Source organism: Carcharodon carcharias, chromosome 21 (genome assembly GCF_017639515.1).
Source record: "Carcharodon carcharias isolate sCarCar2 chromosome 21, sCarCar2.pri, whole genome shotgun sequence".
NCBI classification, from domain to species: domain Eukaryota; kingdom Metazoa; phylum Chordata; class Chondrichthyes; order Lamniformes; family Lamnidae; genus Carcharodon; species Carcharodon carcharias.
The window spans coordinates 52,813,661-52,833,870 of record NC_054487.1 but is presented as its reverse complement, the minus strand read 5'-3'; the positions used below and the strand labels follow the sequence as shown (position 1 = coordinate 52,833,870).

The 20,210-nt window shown below is 41.0% G+C and overlaps 1 protein-coding gene across 4 annotated transcripts in view; it reads right to left on the bottom strand.

Moving 5' to 3' along the window:
• ifrd1 (interferon-related developmental regulator 1) overlaps positions 1-19,236 on the bottom strand; it is a 31,191-nt gene extending 11,955 nt beyond the window's left edge. Inside the window, exons 1-4 of one of the 4 annotated variants that reach the window (XM_041215944.1) lie at positions 18,953-19,236; positions 6,972-7,076; positions 1,239-1,323; positions 314-438 (exon numbers count right to left, since the gene is read on the bottom strand). In XM_041215944.1, coding sequence (XP_041071878.1) covers positions 314-438; positions 1,239-1,323; positions 6,972-7,076; positions 18,953-18,992 — 355 coding nt within the window. In that variant the 5' untranslated portion in view covers positions 18,993-19,236. Of the gene's footprint in view, positions 1-313; positions 439-1,238; positions 1,324-6,971; positions 7,077-10,710; positions 10,763-18,278; positions 18,300-18,952 lie in introns of those variants that run through there. The other 3 variants (XM_041215946.1, XM_041215947.1, XM_041215945.1) reach the window with 3 other exon arrangements.
• Positions 19,237-20,210: the final 974 nt, after the last annotated feature.

Below are 20,210 nucleotides of genomic sequence, written 5' to 3'. Positions count from 1 at the left end.
TAGCAGCAGCTGAGCTGTGTATTTACCAAGTTAACTGTAGTTTGGGCACCATTTTTATAATTATACCAATAAATACTATTACCGCAACGGTTACAGGAGCAAAACAATTACACAATCATCAGTAACTAAACTGAAAAAGGCTTATAGTTTTATGCCAAGTGCCAAACTCAAAAGCTCAGTTAACAATGTTGTACTAGTTATGTTATAATCAGTGTTAAGATTACCACTGATCTTAAATAGGAGACAGCCAACTTTGATTTCTTCAAACATCACCTTGCTTAACAGAAAAATTAGGAATCCCTGTATCAATTACCTTTTTTCAGACAGCGTTCAATGCTGTCTGTTAAGGTCACCCTTCTTTCCAGGATAAAATCATAAAGGATTTTAGAAGAGAAGGCAGACTTTAGTCCCTCTAGAGCAGACAATCTGACCTTTGCACTGTTGAAGCAATTATATGCAGTTTAGTGAAAAACATTTGAGTTCTACAATATCCTTATGAAAGTTGTAGCAATGCCTGTTGGAACATTAATACACAGTACTGTTGGGTATAATCATAGCATTAAACTCAAATGGTACTACAGAAGTCATTTACTTCCCCATAAGGAAGTCAACCTTGGGTGTCACCTGAGAGACTCTGGAAGGAAAAATAAGTATCACACTCCACATGTAAGTTACCAGCTGATAAATTCTCAAGAATTCAAAATTTCAAGCTATTTCAGTAACGCAGCCAGACTGGAATACTGTATGACCCAAGCAAACTTAAGTCTTCACAATGACAAGTTCACTAAGGGATTTAAGAAATAACAACTGGTCTGGTTGCAGATCTAGAAATCAGTACACCCAATATCTGCATTTTAATGTTGAAACTAAGAGGTAGTACATGTCACTAATTCTGTGTCCTTTAATCTTTTGTCATAAATTCAGCAGTAAGCATCAGTACCACTGATCTGAGTGATCAATACAAATTAATTGAATGCTCACCTACTTACTTTTAGGGAGTGGGGTGGGGCAACACCCACTTCTCTTTAGTTCCTCCCCAGACAGGTTCCAACTGATATTTAATTCACCGTAAAAAGAGTGTGAGGCTCGAGTTTGAGTCCTACCACAGAATAGGCTAAACTGCTGAAGCTATAATCTAAATGTTAAACTAATTACTGCTTAGAAAATAAATCAGCTTCTACCTGTGACAAAAATTAAGCATGAAGACTTAAGTCACAATGATGCAAGGGTGAGTTCACCTTTTATCAAGAGTGCTGTCAATAAGTCCTCTCAGTTTATATTCATAATCCTCTTGGCTTGCTTCTTCATCAACATCGTCAACCACTGGAAGACAGATTGCTTTTAGGTTAGAGGGCAAGTTGCCATTTTGGTCATTAAGTAATGCTCATGGATAGTTTGTAGTCAAATGTCGACGCTGCTGATTGAATGTGTAAAATAAAATACTCTTACTGAAGTCATGTTAATTTCACCAAGGAGATATTATAGTCAATGATCAGTGACCTGCTCCACCAGGATCTTGATAGGCAAAAATCCAACAAAATAATTTCCTGACTTTGCTTTCCATTAAATAGAGAATTGACAAATTTTCAACAGCTGCTCCCAGTGTGGCTCCACTAGTTTAAAAAAGTTACTGTGAACTGGAGAATCTCAGGATCCAAAAATTAGTGCAGCCTAGCCATGATTGCAGTTCAAGTTGAATAAATTGGATGGCTGCAATGTCCATGTGGAATTTGTATGTAATTGAATAAGGAATAAAGATGCAGGAACTGGAGGAGTGGAAATCAATAGTAATATTAAGATGTGGAACCTGTTTGGAGTTGAAGTTGTTGGGATACTTAGGAATTCAATTGCACTTGCAGAGTTACCTCAAGAATTTTTGAGATGATCAAAAACCACAAAGGAACAATGGGTGACCTTTAAGGAAGAGATGTTACAGGCACAGGCTAAGTACATTCCAAAGAAAGGGAAACCCAGGGAACCCAAAAAACTAGGGGGAACCAAAACTAGGGCTCCTTGGATGAAGAGAGAGTGTGCAAGATGCACATTAGGTGAAAGAACCAGGCCAAATGCAAGCGTGATACAATTACAAGGGGAAGTGTAAAGGAAAATAAGGCAGAGTAGAATTGCAGTTAACATGAAAGGTAACTCAAAAATTGTCTACCAGCATGGAATTAGTAAACTGGTAAAAAGAAGCAGGGTGTGCGCTATTAGGGACAAAGAAGGTGACACATGCATAAAGGTACCAGGCAAGGCAGGAATAACAAAATATTGGCAGAAGTAGACATGTAGAAGTAATGGTTTGGTGAAAAATCGAGGGGAAGGGTGTACTGAAAAGGCTGGCTATCTGGATGGCTTGCATCACAGGTTGCCAAGGCTAGTGGGGGCTGGAAATAGCAGAAGGGCTTGCCATAATCCTCAAATTTCCCACAGGGCAGGTTAAGTCTCAGATTTGGAAAGGTGCAAATGTGACTTGTTTAAGAAAGGGTGGAAGAACATTTCTGGTCACAAAGGCTGCTCAGTTTAATCAGTAGTGGGTAAAGTTTGAAAAAGAATAACAGGGACAAAATTTACAGGCACTTGGAAAATTAAGTTAATCATGAAGAACCAGCACAGATTTGAAAAAAGGCAGATTCTATTTGAGTTTATGGATAAATAACAGAAGGCTGATGAAGGCAATGCAGTGGATATTGTCTATAAGGATTTTAAGAAAATGTTGACAAAATACTACACAGGTGACTGGTTATCAAAGAGGCTCATGGAATAGGAGGGCCAGTATCAACTTGCATTAAAAAAATTGTCTGAAAACAGCAAGCCTTGGATTGTTTCATATACTGGGGGATGACAGACAATGGTTTTCCACAAGATTTAGCACTGGAACCAATGCTTTTTTTGATATACACAAATGACTCAGATATTGGGATAGAGAAAAATTTCAAAATTTACCAAATGGAGGTGCGATTAAGTGAGAACATCCCAACCACCTGTAACAGGTCATAGATATGCTAGCAGAACAGTCAGGCCAGCGGCAGATGGAATTTAATAGAGAAGTGAGATATGATACATTTCAGCAGTAGCAATAGTGAGGCAATATATACTTAATGTCATGGTCCTAAAGAGTGTGCAGGGAAAGAGGGACCTGGTGGCTCATGTGCATAGATCTTTGAAGATGGCAGAAGATATTGAGGCAGTGAATAACAAGGTATTTGGGATATGGCTACACAGGATGTATTGAGCACAAAAGCAAAGAAGTTATGCTGAACTTTTATAAAGATCCCACAACTAGAATATTGCATCCTGTTTGAGTCACCACACTTTTGGAAGTATGTGAAGGCCCTTGGGAGGTTGCAGAGGTGGTGTACAGGGTAAGAGAATTTAACCACAAGATTAGGTTGGAGAAACTGGGTTTGTTCTCCTTGGACTAAAAATTGGGCAGAGATCTTAGTGATGTACAAGATTATAACAGGTTTAGGTAAGTTAGACAAATAAAAATTTCCCATGACCTGATGATACAAGGACTAGGGGACAGATTTAAGGTTTTGGACAAGAAATAAAGGAAGTTTGGTTGGTTGGTTGGTTGGGGGGGGGTGCGTTGGATGTGTGGGATAAATTAATGATTTCCAAGGAAAATTGAATAGGCGCTTTAGGGAAATAAACTTCCAAGGCAACAAGGATACAGTGGAGAATGGGACTGACTGGATTTCTCAGAACTGGCAGACACTGAGCCAAATGACAGTATGACTTGGTTGAAAACATTGATCAATCAATTAACCAATTCAAGATACAATATCCAATTTCTTTTAGAACAGTAGCCTGGATATCACCAGGGACAAGTTTTTACATTAGAGGGTGCTGGGAAAGGGAGTTACAGACAAAGTTTCTCCATAGCATGCATCTTTCGAACCAGACAGGTTCCCTGCCTGAAAGACAGGCTTTGTTCCAGTTGGATGCGGAGCACTTTGAAGCAAGCCCACAGGACCAAAGGTTTGATCCCTGGAAGGGAGGGGGGGGGGGGGGGGGGGGGGGGGCGGTTAAGGAAGTTTGGGAGGCAGCCCACCTAGCCCAGAAGCAGTATTGTATCCCCAATGCTGCCCTTGCCTCACTTCAACTGAGAGATTTCTTGAGACTTGAAGCTCAGCTGCCCAATTTAACAACTGCAAAGCAAGTTGAAACAGAAGCTGCCAGTCTCAAACATTTAACTTGCCAACCTGCCTCCTGGGAATGGATTGTCATGCCCCTGCAGTACCTGGAAATAGGCAGTTTGGGGTCATAGTTCGAATTTTAAAAAATGTTAATAATGCACTTCAACTCAATCCACCCAATTGCATGTGCCAACATTCACCCAATGTTACAAAAATGGAAAAAAGCCCTCATGAATGTACTATCTGCATCGAGCTACTTCAGAAACTGCAATCACAGTACAACATTTAACTGTTTATTTCAGGATTGAATTACAATCCCAATCACAATCATGTAGAGCACAGGAACTGGTTAGCAAAACAAGGTCATAGGAACATAGTACCAGTAGGCCATTCTGCCCTTCAAGCCTGCTCTGCCATTTAATAAAATCATGGCTGATCTGACTGTGGTCTCAACACCTTTCCTGTCTGCCACCATAACCCTTGACTCCTTCGTCGGTCAAAAATCTAGCTCAACCTTAAATAAATTCAATGACCCAGCTTCCACTGCTGAGGAAGAGAAATCCACAGCCTAATGAGCCTCAGAAATCCTCCTCATCTATGTCTTAAATAGAGACCTCTTACTTTTAAGCTATGTCAGAGTTTTAGTTTCTCCCACAAGATGAAGCATCTTCCCAGTATCCACCCCTATCAAGTTATATCATTCCATAAGAACACCCCTCATTCTCCTTAACTCCAAAAGATACAGGCCCAGCCTTTCACAAGACAACTCCTCCATCCCAGGAATCAGTCTAGGGAGCCATCTCTGAACTGCTTCTAACAAGAACCTTTTTCAAGTAAGGAGGCCAAAACTGTACATTACCACTGATGTAGTTTCATCAGGATCCTGTATAGCTGCAGTAAAACTTTCCCCCACATTGATATTCCACTCCATTAAACAGATTCCATTTGCCTTCCTAATCACTTGCTGTACCTCCATACAGGACACTCAGGCCCTTCTGCAATCTGTACATTTAAAATAGTATACTGCTTCCCTAATCTTCCTACCAAATTGGACAAGATCACCTTTTCCCCGCATTATGCTCCATCTGCCAATTATTTTTACCCACTCACTGAATATGTCTATATCCCTTTGCAGATTCTAAACCTCCTGACAACTTACTTTCCTAGTTATCTTGGTGTCATCAAGAGATTTAGCTCCATACACTCAGTCCCTTCATCTAAGTCATTGATGTAGATTGTAAACAGTTGAGACCCTAACATTGATCCCTGTGGCACTCCAATAGTTACAGCTTGCCAACCTGAAAAGGACGCACTTATCCAGACTCTATGCTTCCTGCCCACTACACCATGAGCTCTAATTGTGTAGAAACCATTAATGTGACACCTTATCAAAAGCCCTTTTGGGAATCCAAGTTTTACTTCTACAGGTTCCCCTTCATCCATGTTGCTTGTTACTTCCTCAAAGAATATTAAAATTAGTTAAACACGATTCCCCTTTGACTAAACCTGTTATCTAGTTTCCCCAGTTCACTTTAGTGAAATCTGCTTTCACATCCTTATAACTTTTATTTAGTTTTAAAACAATGGTCTTTGACCCACACTTCTCACTTTCAAACAAAGTGAAACTCATTAAGTTAAGGTCGCTGTCACCTAGGGGCTCCTTTACTACAAAGGTTTATTGATTAATCCTGTCTCATTGCAGGCTACCAGGTCTAAAATTGCCTGTTCCCTGGTTGGCACTAAAATGTACTGCTTTAAGAAATACACTAATCAACTCATTTTCCAGGCTATCTCCGTCAATCCATGTGTAGATTAAAATCACCCATGATTATTGCAGTTCCTTTACTCACCCCATTTATTTCTTCCCATTTACTGTCCTACAGTGTAACTATAGCTAGGGGCCTATAAACTACTCCAAGTGACCTCTTACCTTTATTTCTTATCTGTACCCAAACAGATTCTACATCTTGGTCTTTCAAGCCAAGGTCATCTCACTAATGTACTGTCACCCTTAATTAGACAAGAGCTATCCCACCACCTTTTCCTAGCTACTGTCATTCCAAAAAGTCAAATGCTCTTCAATATTCAGGTCCCAGCCTTGTTTACCATTTTGCTGTAATAGCTCGACATACATATTTGTGTTAACAATTTATCCATTTTGTTACAAAAGCTGCTGCATTCAGACACAGAGTCTTTAACTGTATCATTTTTTGCAAATCTCTGGCCTTCTGTGCATGCAGTCTTAAGTTTCTATGCTCTGTCCCTTCCTGGCACATTGGTTATCACTACCCAAATTGCTACCCTAGGTCCATCTAGTCTGCCTTTTACCATCCTGATAGTTGCATAATAGAAAGATAAGATTGATTGCTATGATTAGCAACTTCATGTTGATTACAGTAGGTAGACAAAAGGCCCAGATATAAAACCAGAAAAACACTTAGTGGAGAGCTTTGCAAACCACAGTTCCAAAGTCACTTTCTTCTCAAAAGCATTCTGCCTCCCATGTGCCAAGTCTTAAATTGCTCATAACAGTAATGCCAAAATGTTATCTGAAAGAGATCCATCTAATTTGCATTTAAATAAATGCATACTAACTGCTTCCATAGTCTCTTAAGGCAGCCTGTACCACAGGCCGATCACTTGCACAACGAATATTGTTTCCAAACATTAGTTCAGAATCTTTATCTACTTGAAGCAAATGTCATGTTGCCTGCCCTGGAAAACATGAAATAATTGCAGCAGTTGCAGCTACTTATGATGGATATTGGATCTTTATAGCAAGCCTGAACAGAAGGACCACCAATAGTTCCATTCTTTGATCAATTACTCTACCTTCATCAGCCAAGCTGGTTGAATCACTAAAGCTGCTGCAGCGGCTCATTGTTTCAATGGATGCATCCTCATCACTGAAAGGCTGCACTGCTTGGTGCTGTCTACCTGCAAATGGGGGGGGGAGAAATAATTGGTTAGTGTCCAAAAATTGAAAATCACTTCTCTAATAAGCACTACAGAATACACATCTGATAGTTAAAATCCTTATATATTTAAAAAGGAAATCACAAAAAAAACTGGTTAGCAAACTATGTAATTTGATAAATGTTGAATGAAAGGAAATTCTATTGTGCATCTCTAATCAGATTACTAGGATTCACCATATTCCATGTTTTTTCATTTGTTTTTCAGTTGAGTGTGTGGCTGGCAAGACCAGCAGCTATTGCTCTTCAGGGGTGGTGGCAAGCCCACGTTCTTGAACTGCTGCAATCCATCTGGTGTAGATGCAGCCAGCGGCATAGAAAGGGAACTTTTTGACCCAGTGACAGTGAAGGAACAACAAAATTCCCAGTCAGGATTGTCTCACTTGGAGGGAGAACATGCTGGGGGCGTTCCCACATGCCTCCTGCCCTTCTAGGTGGTAGAGGATGTAGGTTTGGAAGGTGCTATTAAAAGAAGCCTTGTTATACAAATTTGTCAGACAGCTCCCCAGTCAACAAATTAAAGAATGTTGTAGTAATATACCACATTTATGAAACATTTTATGCAAATTAGCATCTCTTGACCATACACAAAAACCTTTCTACCCAATTTCATCAGTACCTGACTACCCAGATTTGGGGGGGGAAAAATATTAGCTAAAAGCTAATCAAGACTGGTTATGGGTCAAGGTTAAGTGTTGGAAAAGAATCTCTCCTCTGGAATCCATGAAAATTGCCCCATCGGCAAGGTTGGGCAATTGAGCTCCAATGTTATTCCTATATCCAATTCAATTAAAATTTAGAACCTGAATTCTGATGGAACTCTTGCCTCGATTCAAATGCAGAATTCAAAACTCAATCCAGAACGAGCACATAATCTAATGACATGTCACTGTAATACCAAGGAAGTGCTGCATTGTCAGAAGAACTCTCATTAAACTGAACGTCCACCCCCAGCCCCCATTTCACTGTTCAAGTGGATGTAAAAATATTGTGGCAACACTCGAAGAGCGGGGGAGTGTTTTCAATCTACTAGCCAACATTTGTCGGTCAAGAGATTAACTGGTGATTTATCTTGTTTGCTGTTTATGGAATCTTGCTGTGCATAAAGGCTGCATTTGCCTACAATCAGTGATTAAACTTAAAATTAATTCACTTAAGCCTTATGGCTTGCAATAGGCTATACAAACAAGAATCCTCCAAGAGCAGTACTTCATTGTTTTCAGACAGAGGAGATTTAAAATAATTTAGGTGCTTTGGGAATTGGTTTCTTTAAGAGTTTACAATGTGATTTCTTAATGAGTCATGAAACAAAATTGATTTTCAAAATTCAAGCATTATTGCATCTGCAATATACATGAATTCAGCATACAATTAAATATTACAAAGCCAATATAAATTCAGATTTCAACTAGCCTTCAAATTTGTCATCTCCTTCAACCTATAACCTACAGGTCTTACAACACAATCTTGTCACTTAAACCACTATTTCCACCCAGCCTTCTCACCTACATGATCGTGACCCAAACATTAGGTCTTTGCCTTTCACCCACGTTTTGAATTTGACTGAACCACTGCTTTACAAAGGCTCATAATAAATTGCTTGCTCTTGTATTCTGCCTCTGTCAAGCCCAGAATCCCATGTAGACTTTTAAACCGCTTGCTCTATTACTTACAAATGATTTATGCACCTATGACCCCAGGTCCTCATTTCCACATACCCTTAGTTTCTATTTTTTCCTCCAACAAAAATCATTTCATACTTTTCTGCATTAAATTTCATCTATCACATATCTTATCCCCAACAATTCCACAAGTCTTTATCCTCCTGAAATTGATTATCTTCAAAGTTCACAATACTCCCAAATTGGTACAATTTCAAAACTTGCAGGTGACCTGTGCACCCAAGTACAAGTCATTAACATATGAGGGAAGTAGTAGTCCTAGAACCCACATTAAGAAACCCTGCTATATAGCTTTTGTTAAACCAACCAACTATTCACCACTACTGTTTCTTGCTCCTCAGGTAACAGCATGTCTATGCTGCCATAGCTTTTTCATCCTTTTATGGGTAATGGGCATCCTGTTGCCCATCCCTAATTGGGCTTAAGCTGCCATTCCAGAGATCATTTAATAGTTAACCACAATGCTATGGACCTGGAGGCCAGCAGATTTCCTTCTTTAGGTTCCAGATTTATTAACTGAAGTTAAATTCCACCAGCTGTCACAGTGGGATTTGAAACCATGTTCCCAGAGTATTAGTCTGGGCTATGGTATTACTAGTCCAGCGACATTACCACCAGGAACATAGGCCTTAGGAAGAGTATGCCATTCAGCCCTTTGAGCCTGCTCTGTTATTTGCTATCATTGATGATCTGGTTGTGGTCTCAACTCCATTTTGTTTGCTCACCCACCTCACCCGTAACCCTCAACTCCCTTGTCTATCAGGAATCTAACTCGGCCTTGAATAAATTCAATGACCCAGTCGCTATCGCTTTCTGGGGGAGACAATTCCATGGACTAACAGCCCTCAAGAAAAAATTCTCATGTCTTAAAAAGGAGACCACTAGGCCATCATCTCCCTTTATTCCACTCCACATGAATACAACACAGATTAGTGAAAAACAAAGGAGCAGCACACTGCAATAGGAATGAGATGTTTCCTCATCTGGAGTAGAACAAGAAGCTCAACAGCTATTGGATCTTGTGGAGCTGAACTGTTGTTGCTTCAAGAAACCCAGCCACTCTTAGTTCAAAGCAATACTGATAGCCTAAGAATAGAAACAATCTAATGCAGTGTAACTTTTAACTACCCAAATTAAGCCAGAAGCCATGCAAAGTTGGCACCGATAAGCCACAGGGGTGTCACAACCAGTACTGAAACAGCACAACACCTTTGCCCAAATTTCAAGTTTGCCTAATCCATTATTTTTGATGACAGTGAACCTCTCTAATAACACCAACATTAGCTGAGAAGAGCCACATTTCCAACAATGCTATCCTCAAACTTACAGTGTCACAACAGTAATCCTGGGAGATCATGAGGTTTTATCTTTACTCAAATAGTTCATGGCCAAGTGCTCATTACCAATCATAGCAACAGTATCCAGAACTTAGCGAACAGCATTTATTTACACACCCACTCAACGGCACAATGCACATGCTCCTACACTGCACAACCTTCCTTATGGCAAAATTCTGACCATTATGACCTACAACACATTTCTAGCATCGAGTTGTAAAGAGGTCAAGTCCTTGCAAAATATAATCCAAGAGATAGCAAAAATAAAATATTTGCATCAACTTTCACAAGGTCTGGGGAGAGCCAACATTGCAGAAAAAACTCCTGCATAATTACGTTGGAGTTACAACTTTAATAAAGCTAGCTGCACACAAAACTTGCAGTGCTGGCAAGCATTATTGTACAATACGTTCTGTTCACATCAAAAAAACAAATTATTTAAATTAACAATTCACAGGTGGTTATTTACATTTCAAATCAAAGGTAGTTATTTTCCATATACAATCACATTCTGCAAGTTAGTGTTTCTGCCAAACCAAAATGTCTCCTGAAAATATACAACATTTTACTCCCTTACCACAAACAGCAAGTCAGCTGCCAGGCATTCACGAATTCTTGCCAAAGTAATTTACTTAATGCAGCAAGTGTTTTTTATCGCTTGCATTTTTGAGACAAGGCATTAAGTGAGGGTGATCAACACTATCACCTTTCCACACATTTTGCTGCATAATCTGCAGGGTTACGATAGACCATTACAGCTCAAAAAATATGCTGACTGGTGATTACTTTTTAAAGAATCTGTTGATAGGATGTATCACTGACAAGGCCAGCATTTGTTGCCCATTCGAGCAGAAAATAAGCAACTATTAATGGCAAACCAAGCTTAAACTATGATACCCATTGGCCAAAAGCAGCAAGATATCAAGGAACCAATATTTTACTTCAGCTGCCATGAGAAGTTGGGACCCAAACGGGATCTCAGCATTTATGCTAACAGCAGACGCATTGACCCACAAATATTATAAGTCCCCTCAGTATGAGTCACGACTGGTCCAGTTTGTAGCCGCAAATCAAGGATGTGTCCAAATTAAGACTGGAGATCTAATACAAAAACAGAATTACCTGGAAAAACTCAGCAGGTCTGGCAGCATCGGCGGCGAAGAAAAGAGATGACGTTTCGAGTCCTCATGACCCTTCAACAGAACTAGGTGATTCCAAGGAAAGGGGTGTAATAAGCTAGTTTAAGGTGTGTGTGTGTGTGTGTGTGTGTGTGTGTGTGTGTGTGTGTGTGTGTGTGTGTGTGTGTGTGTGGGGGGGGGGGGGTTGTAGGGACAAACAAGCAGTGATAGAAGCAGATCATCAAAAGATGTCACAGACAAAAGAACACATAGGTGTTGAAGTTGGTGATATTATCTAAACGAATGTGCTAATTAAGAATGGATGGTAGGGCACTCAAAATATAGCTCTAGTGGGGGTGGGGGAGCAGAAAAGATTTTAAAATAATGGAAATAGGTGGGAAAAGAAAAATCTATATAATTTATTGGAAAAAAACAAAAGGAAGGGGGAAGAAACAGAAAAGGGGGTGGGGATGGAGCAGGGAGTTCAAGACCTAAAGTTGTTGAATTCAATATTCAGTCCGGAAGGCTGTAAAGTGCCTAGTCGGAAGATGAGATGCTGTTCCTCCAGTTTGCGTTGGGCTTCACTGGAACAATTCAGCAAGCCAAGGACAGACATGTGGGCAAGAGAGCAGGGTGGAGTGTTAAAATGGCAAGCGACAGGGAGGTTTGGGTCATTCTTGCAGACAGACCGCAGGTGTTCTGCAAAGCGGTCACCCAGTTTACGTTTGGTCTCTCCAATGTAGAGGAGACCACATTGGGAGCAACGAATACAGTTGACTAAGTTGGGGGAAATGCAAGTGAAATGCTGCTTCACTTGAAAGGAGTGTTTGGGCCCTTGGACGGTGAGGAGAGAGGAAGTGAAGGGGCAGGTGTTGCATCTTTTGCGTGGGCATGGGGAGGTGCCATAGGTGGGGGCTGAGGAGTAGGGGGTGATGGAGGAGTGGACCAGGGTGTCCCAGAGGGAACAATCCCTACGGAATGCCGACAGGGGGGTGAAGAGAAGATGTGTTTGGTGGTGGCATCGTGCTGGAGTTGGCAGAGGATGATCCTTTGAATGCGGAGGCTGGTGGGGTGATAAGTGAGGACAAGGGGGACCCTATCATGTTTCTGGGAGGGAGGAGAAGGCGTGAGGGCGGATGCGCGGGAGATAGGCCAGACACGGTTGAGGGCCCTGTCAACGACCGTGGGTGGAAAACCTCGGTTAAGGAAGAGAAGATTTAATGGAGATCTAATGTTCATTCTAGGAAGCATTTCAGGGATACTGAAACAGATCACAGCATTCTTGACCACAGAACTCCCAGCATGAAACTCACTGATATCATCAAGCTGTCCAAGCAGTCAATCACATTAAAAGGATTTTCCACAGAGCCTTTGAATAGTGAGGAAATAGATTTCTAGACTCTATAAAGGCAAAGGGTTTGGGGAGAGAGCAGGAGTATGGCAGAGTAGGCTTGAAGGGCCTCATGACCTATTCCTGCTTTTTTCTACGTTTCAACCATGAAACCAAAACAGGGTGAAGACAGAAGCTAAAATATTCTGAAAGATTTCTTCAACTAAATGTTTTCAATTTATCATTTAGTAGTCTACTTTTTCATGGCCAGTTCAGCCATTTGTCGAATGTCATTAATCACAGATGTAACTGAGTTTTTAATAATTAAGTGAACCAGATGCAACTTTCTGGGGTTTCGAACAGCAACATGGGAGCAGACAAGTTGAAGTTCTGAGTTCAATAATTGCTGGCTCTGGGGTTGGTGGGTCACAGCACAGCCAGTGACAGAGAATTGAGTGGCAGATCACAAGTTCAGGATTTTCATGCTAATCTGTACAGGCCTGACATTGTGTGGTCAGTTTCAGATGGGTATTGACACTGACCATTAGTTGTCAACATTATTCTCCACACAACCCGGCCCTTGAGACATCTGGCACCATTTAGTTCAGGACAAACAAATTGTCACTGCAATCTCTCCCTTTTAAGGGAAGCACTTCCTTAAACCTACATCACTACACATCAGAATAAAAAAAACGAGCTGATCATAGTTTTAGAACTTGCATGTCATTTCTTTTATGGCAACTTAGTAAACAGGAAAAAAAATTGCTGAAATGTCATCAAGTACCCTTACAATAATTGTAAAGAGATTTCTCATCTAAAATCAGCCCAGTAGCAAATATAATCCACAAAGTCAAACAGGGAAACACCTCTGCAACATACAGTATAGCTTTACTAATATAATCAGTGTCACATACAGGCCTCCCACACAATGGGTCATATTGAGATAAGATGCAAGTTCATGGCATTAGCTGTACTAGAACATGGTGTGGCTCAAGGTAGTGAATTTCTCAAGTCCACTAAAGATATGTGGGTAATGAATAATGAGGCAGGCTTGGATAAAAGTTCAATAATCCGTCAGGGAACAATGATCATAATACAAATCAAATTCAACATTGGATTTGAAAAGGAAACTTTGTAACATTTTTGCTTGCCAAGGATATTAATGGATATAGAACCAAGACAAATGGGAGATAGAATACAGATCAGCCATCATCTCATTTATCCTCCCATTCAGCAACTTACCTCACCCCCAAAACCCTTCTCCACTCCAGCATTTTTCATGTTCTATTTTTGATAATCAAAAACAGAATCAGACTTCAAATAATTCAGGACTATTTGGATCTCAGCCGACTGAATGCCAATGGATTTAATCAAACACCACCTGGACAAAATACAACAAACATCCTTCAAGGACAGAACAAAATATAACCCTAATAGACTAGCCAAACTAAATGTTCATGTGTCATGGAATCAGATTTTCATTGTCAATAATTGACAGTATCTAGCGTTGCCCAATCATAAGAATCTCATACAAAGCTTTTACATTTGCTTGTAGTCTCAAGTAAACACGTGTTTGATTATCTTATGACATGTACAATAATTTTCCATTGCTAGACCCTATTTAAGTGGAAATGGTGGGTGAAGTTTGATTAAGTGCAGGAAAATCTGGTGTTTTACTAGTCCATAACCCCCCAAAAAGGGAGAACTTACAATTTACAAAAATTATCTCCAACAGGTGAATCTAGTACTTCAAAAGTAGGGCACCAATTAATGTAGTATTTCCCCCACAGTAGCTAACTGAAAAAAAGGCATTGCCCAGTGGGGCAGAATTATAAAGAGCAGAAGATCCTGGACATTAATACAAGTTAGAAGGAAGCTAACATTTTGCATACACCAAAATGCACTCAAAGTAATGGGAGCACAACATCTGTGAAACTGCTCAAGGCAGTGAGTTACAAAACCAGGAAGGCTAATTAATGTTAAACTTCATGGAACAATTTTCAACCTACTGCCAAGAGCACAAAACTGGCAGTGCCAATCAGGCACCCATTACAGAACCCATCCAAGTTATACAATGAACACCCCACTGCATTGGTTTTAGGCTGCCAAGTTGAAAATTACATCTGTATTTTCATACTTCCTCCTTCACTGCACATATCTATTTTTTCTGTCTCTTAACATAAGTACAAGTGAAGAAAACTATTTGGTTCATCTTTGCTCATCCACTCAGAAAAATCTTGGGAGTCAATTTTGAAATAAGTGTTAAAATGGAGTAATTGAGCAAAACACCTCCAGTACTATTCCATGCATCGATCAGAAAGATTTAATGATGAACTTAACGTATGCTGGAATAAATCTGTCATCTTGTACTAATCTTAATTCAGTTAGCTTTTTCCATTTTTAAAAAATTCTTTCACAGGATGTGGACATCAGTGGCTAGGCCAGTATTTATTCCATCCCCAATTGCCTTTGAGCAGGTGGTGGTGAGCTGTTAGGCAGGGAGTTCCAGTATTCTGACCCAGCAACAGTGAAGGAACAGTAATACAGTTCAAAGTCAGGGTGGTGCATGGCTTGTAGGGGGAATTTGCAGGTGGTGGTATTCTCATGTATCTGCTGCCCATGTTCTTCAAGGTGGTAGAGTTCAAGAGTTTAGAACATGCGATCGTAGGAGCTTTGGTGAGTTGCTGCAATGCATCTTGTAGATGGTACACTGCTGCCACTTCGCATTGGTGGTGGAGGGAGTGAGTGTTGAAGGTGGTAGGTTGGGTGCCAATCAAGCAGGCTGCTTTGTCCTGGATGATGTCAAGCTTAAAGTGTTGCTGGAGCTGCACTCATCCAGGCAAGCAGAGTATTCCATCACCCTCCTGACTTGTGCCCCAGATGGTGGACATGCTTTGGGAGTCAGGTGAGCAAGTTACTCTCCAGAATTCTCAGCCTCTGACGTGCTCTTGTAGCCAGTTTTTTTTTTAAATGACTGGTCCATGGTAACCCCCCCCACCAAAGGATGTTGATAGTGAGATAATTCAGAGAAGGTAATGCCAATGAATGGGAAATTGCTGGATTGGAGATAGTCATTGCCTGGCACTTGTGATTTGCCATTTATCAGCCAAAGCCTGAATGTTGTTCAGGTCTTTCTGCACATGGATAGGAACTGCTTCAGTATCTGTGGAGTCACAAGTGGTGCTGAACACTGCAATCATCAGCAAGCATCCCCATGCCTGACCTTATGATAGAGGGAAGATCATTGATGAAGCAGCTGAAGATGGTTGGGCCTAAGACACTACCCTGAGGAACTCCTGCAGTGATACCCTGGAACTAAGATGATTGACCTCCTTTGTGCTGGGTATGACACCAGCAAATGGAGCTCCACTGTAACCCCCACCCCAATTCTTACTGACTCAAATTTTGCTAGGGCTCTTAACGTCACTCAGTCAAATGCTGCCTTGATGTCAAGGGTAGTCACACTCACCTTTCAGCTCTTTTATCAAGGCTATAATGAGAACAGGATTTGAGTGGCCCTGGTGGATCCCAAACAGAGTATCAGCAAACAGCAAGTGCCACATGATAGCACTGCTGACTATTCCTTCCATCACTTTGCTGATGGAGAGTACACTGATAGGCCAGGTTGGATTTGTCCTGCTTTTTGGGGACAGTACCTACCTTGGCAATTTTCCACATTACCAGGTAGATGCCAGTGTTGTAGCTGTACAGGCACAGCTTAGCTGAGGCATGGCTATGGCTAGTTCTGGAGAACAAGTCTTCAGTACGATTGTCAGGGCCCATAGCCTTTGCAGTATCCAATGCTTTCAACTCTTTCTTGATATCATGTGGAGTGAACCAATTGCTGAAAACTGCCATCTGTGGTGCTGGGGGCCTCAGGGATATACTGCCTCACCTATATTACATAGGATTGAATAACCACTGATCAGATGCCTCCTTTCCAGACTAAAAACACTAGTTTCTCCTACCTTTCCTCATTAGTGTGCCAGTAGTGATCAGCCTCATTGACTTGGCAACAAGAACATGACAATGTAAGGTGTAGTCTGAGTGGAGCCCTACAGAGTCTTGGTCATGATTCTCTAATTTGCATTCTATACTACTTTGGCTATGCTGTTCAACACTATGGACTAGTTATCTTTTAGGCTTTATTTTCTTTTTATGAACAAAGGATAAGGTGACATGTATCCATTACAAAATGCACATGTAGTCAGCTTAGTGCAGTTGAGTCTTCTGATCTAACGTGACAATGCACATGTTTGAGCCTGGCACATGATAGCCACTTCAACAAGGTGCAAACAACTCAAAATCCCAGAAAGGATTCAAAAGTCATTGAGGAAAAGTTAAGTGAAAAAAGATGTGAAAAATAAATTTTGAATTGCAATGCAGTAAATTGACAGTTTATTTGATTTCATAAAGCAGTAATTCTGTTGAATGTTCTTTCAAATATCCTATCTCACAACATCATAACAGATGATATGGGCCAGGAAAGCTAGTCATCTTATGTTAGATCATTCACCCAGAAAGGACCTGCAACTCCCCCTCACCTACTGCTAACCACAAAACAAAAACACATTCACCTTTTTCCTCAAATTATTCCAGGGCTGGTGTCTCATTCATTTTGAATGAAATTTTCATTTTGCACATTGATCACAAGAATGATGTTGGGAAGTTATCTCAAAGTTTTTCCATTAACCAATTTGAACCCTTAGTCTCTTACCCTGTTGTCAGTGTAGACAGAAGCATTGTTCTAAACTTACTTTTCCTTCACATGTAGTGAATCACCACCTGTCAAAGTTAAAAGTGCTACATTCCACTGGTCCTTTTATAGAGTGGAGTCTTCAGACATAAGGACCAGTCTTGTGGTTGTTCTTTGCACCAGCTCAGTCTTAAATGCCTCCCAGGGCATGCTACCACCAAGAACTGAACACAATATGTAATTAATATAGCTGGAACAAATTTAAGCTTGACTTTGACCTGCATTCTGATGTTGTCTATATAAAAATCAGCAACTGATTTGGTTTGCCGATTATTTACCTATATTGATGAGGCAGTACAAGTGCTTTTACCTTATTACTCATTTAAAAGACAAAGGAGATCATCCATTCTGTAGCCCTGCATTTACAAGGCATTGGCTGAGGACACAAGTAAAACGCTCCTATTGTTACAAGATCTTCCACATAGTAGTTGCTAGCTGTGCCTCAGTGGAACACCTTCAACTTTGACCAAAGTTTGAGAGTTTAATCCTACATTTTGTGCAGAAAATCAAGACAAACAATCCAGTACAGTGCTGCAACAGAGGTCTCAGTTCAGATGAGATGCCAAACAATGTCATCCTCCTGAATGGCTATAAAAGGTGCTTTGGCACTACTTGGTACAGCAGGGAATTTCCCATCTCCTGGCCAGTATTTATTATTTAACCACCAACACTTTAAAAAAAGGTTTACTAATTATCTCCAGTTCTCTGCTGTTTGTGGGACAGCACTGTACATAAATTACTGGCACATTACCGCTTTGCAATAGAGGCCACACTTTAGAGAAGTAATTAAATTGGCGGTTCAGCGCTTCAGGACCTTCTTGGTGGTGAAAGGTGCTAAAAAAATTGCAAGCTTTTGTCACATCAGAAGTTTAACATTTTCAACCAAAATATGGTATTCTAACAATGGCACTCAATCTGTACTGTGTCTCAGACTAGATTACCTAAGAAAGCCTAGAATGGCCACCGCCTGACTCTGAAGCAAGTGTGCCACCACCCAGCCAGAGAAGACACGTTTCAAATCTGTCAATCTAATCATCTCTTGCAATCTGAGGGGGTGTAGAAGAATTCAGATTTGTGGCATTCCCGCGGTAGAGAATGGTCGTCACAAATGACAGCAGTCCGCGCTTTGAGCCACCTGTTGCAGAATAATAGTGTAAGGCACCGATGCCAGTGGGTGAGGGAAACCAGGGCCGTTGCTAGGAAGAGCAACCAGCGCCCGAGTTACTGGAAATGTCCGCCTCGCCTAAAGGGGGCCGGGCTGCCTCTCCACCACCGGCTGCGCTGTGTAGTTCAGCGTTTCCATTTCCAAAGGTGGCCAACTTCAGATCACTGGCCGGCCCCGGCGGTGAACATGGGCTGAGCGCCAGGATCTGGCAACAGCACACGTGGCCGCTCTATAGTACAATGAGCGCCCAGCGGCCGCCGCCAGCTGGATCCAGCCCGTCGCCGGTGAGCCAAGCTCGTCGCCCGCATTGTAGGCTGGGAGATGTAGTCCCACCGCGCCCTCCGTCCCAGCAATGGCCGCGGACCATACACGAAACACAAACTACAACTCCCAGAGAGGAGTGCGGCGCCGCGCAAGCTCAGTCCCCCTCGCATTCCCCCATCTCCTCACCTCCGCCTCCCTTGTTGTTCCGCTTCTTGGATTTCGGCATTTCCCTGTCTCCCTCTCTCGGGATTGACACGTCGCAGATTATTAAATATCACTCGATTAATATTACCGATCAGCCGATTGAAGAACACTTTTTACTGTAGCGTCTTTCAGGAACCAGATGTGAATCACCAAACGGCAATAAAAAGTAATAAATAATCCTGGTAAATAACGACGAACCAAAACGACTCATTTTATCTCTGCATTAACCAGAGTCAGCGTCAGATTGCCCGCCTCGTCCTTTATATGAGAGTCGTGACGCACGGCGACGTAAGGGCTGCGCGTCATTTGGAACGCGAAGGGCGTTGTCCCCACTCAGCCAATCAGCGGAGAGCAGTCAATGAATGCAGACCAGCTGCTAAGTGACACGCTGGCGGAAAGTCACCATCCCGGGAGAAAGAGAGACGTGTCATTGTATTGACCTCTCCATGGGGTGGCCATAGGTGACTTTCCAAAAAGGGGATGAAAAGTGGATCAATTACCAAGTACAATTCCCAAATCAACACTTGAAAATCTTATGTTATAAAACCTTATTTGGCATAATCATAATAAACCTGTTCATAATAAGTGTCAATATAGACATTAAAGTAATGAATGTGTATTGATAACTTAAAATATTATGTATGCTCTAGCACTGTTATTTCAACCTTTGGCAAATATTATATCTGAACATTTCTTTCTTCACATTTCCCACTCAATTTTTATTCAGTTATGGCTTGACATGATTATAGGCTCTAGCCACTACTATCTCACACAATCAAATTTCTGAACTCTTTCTCCCAGTTCACCGGCCATCTTCTTTTCGTCAGACAAGTAAACTTATTCTTTTTTATAATTTTTTCGCATCTTACATTTTTATATTTTTATTGTTATGACCACAGCCAGTGTTAATTGCTGCGCAAACCAAATCCCAGAGGGAAACTTGGCTTACAGGCCATACCTTTTTTTTTGTATTTTGAAAACGAGGGAAAGACATTCCAATCTCGGCAGTAAGAGGTCCAGTAACATGTTTGGGATTTTAAAAATTAAAAGTAAAAGTTTTATTAACAAGAATAAAAGAAAACAAGCACACGAGATCATAGTTACACAATTAACGTTAGTCTTACAAAATGTTCCCAAAAAACTCTTTACTTTGGGTCAAACCCACAAGTTAACACCTTCTAAGCAACACTCCCTTATAGATGTCTGCTATGAAATCCAGTAATATTACACAAGACAAACC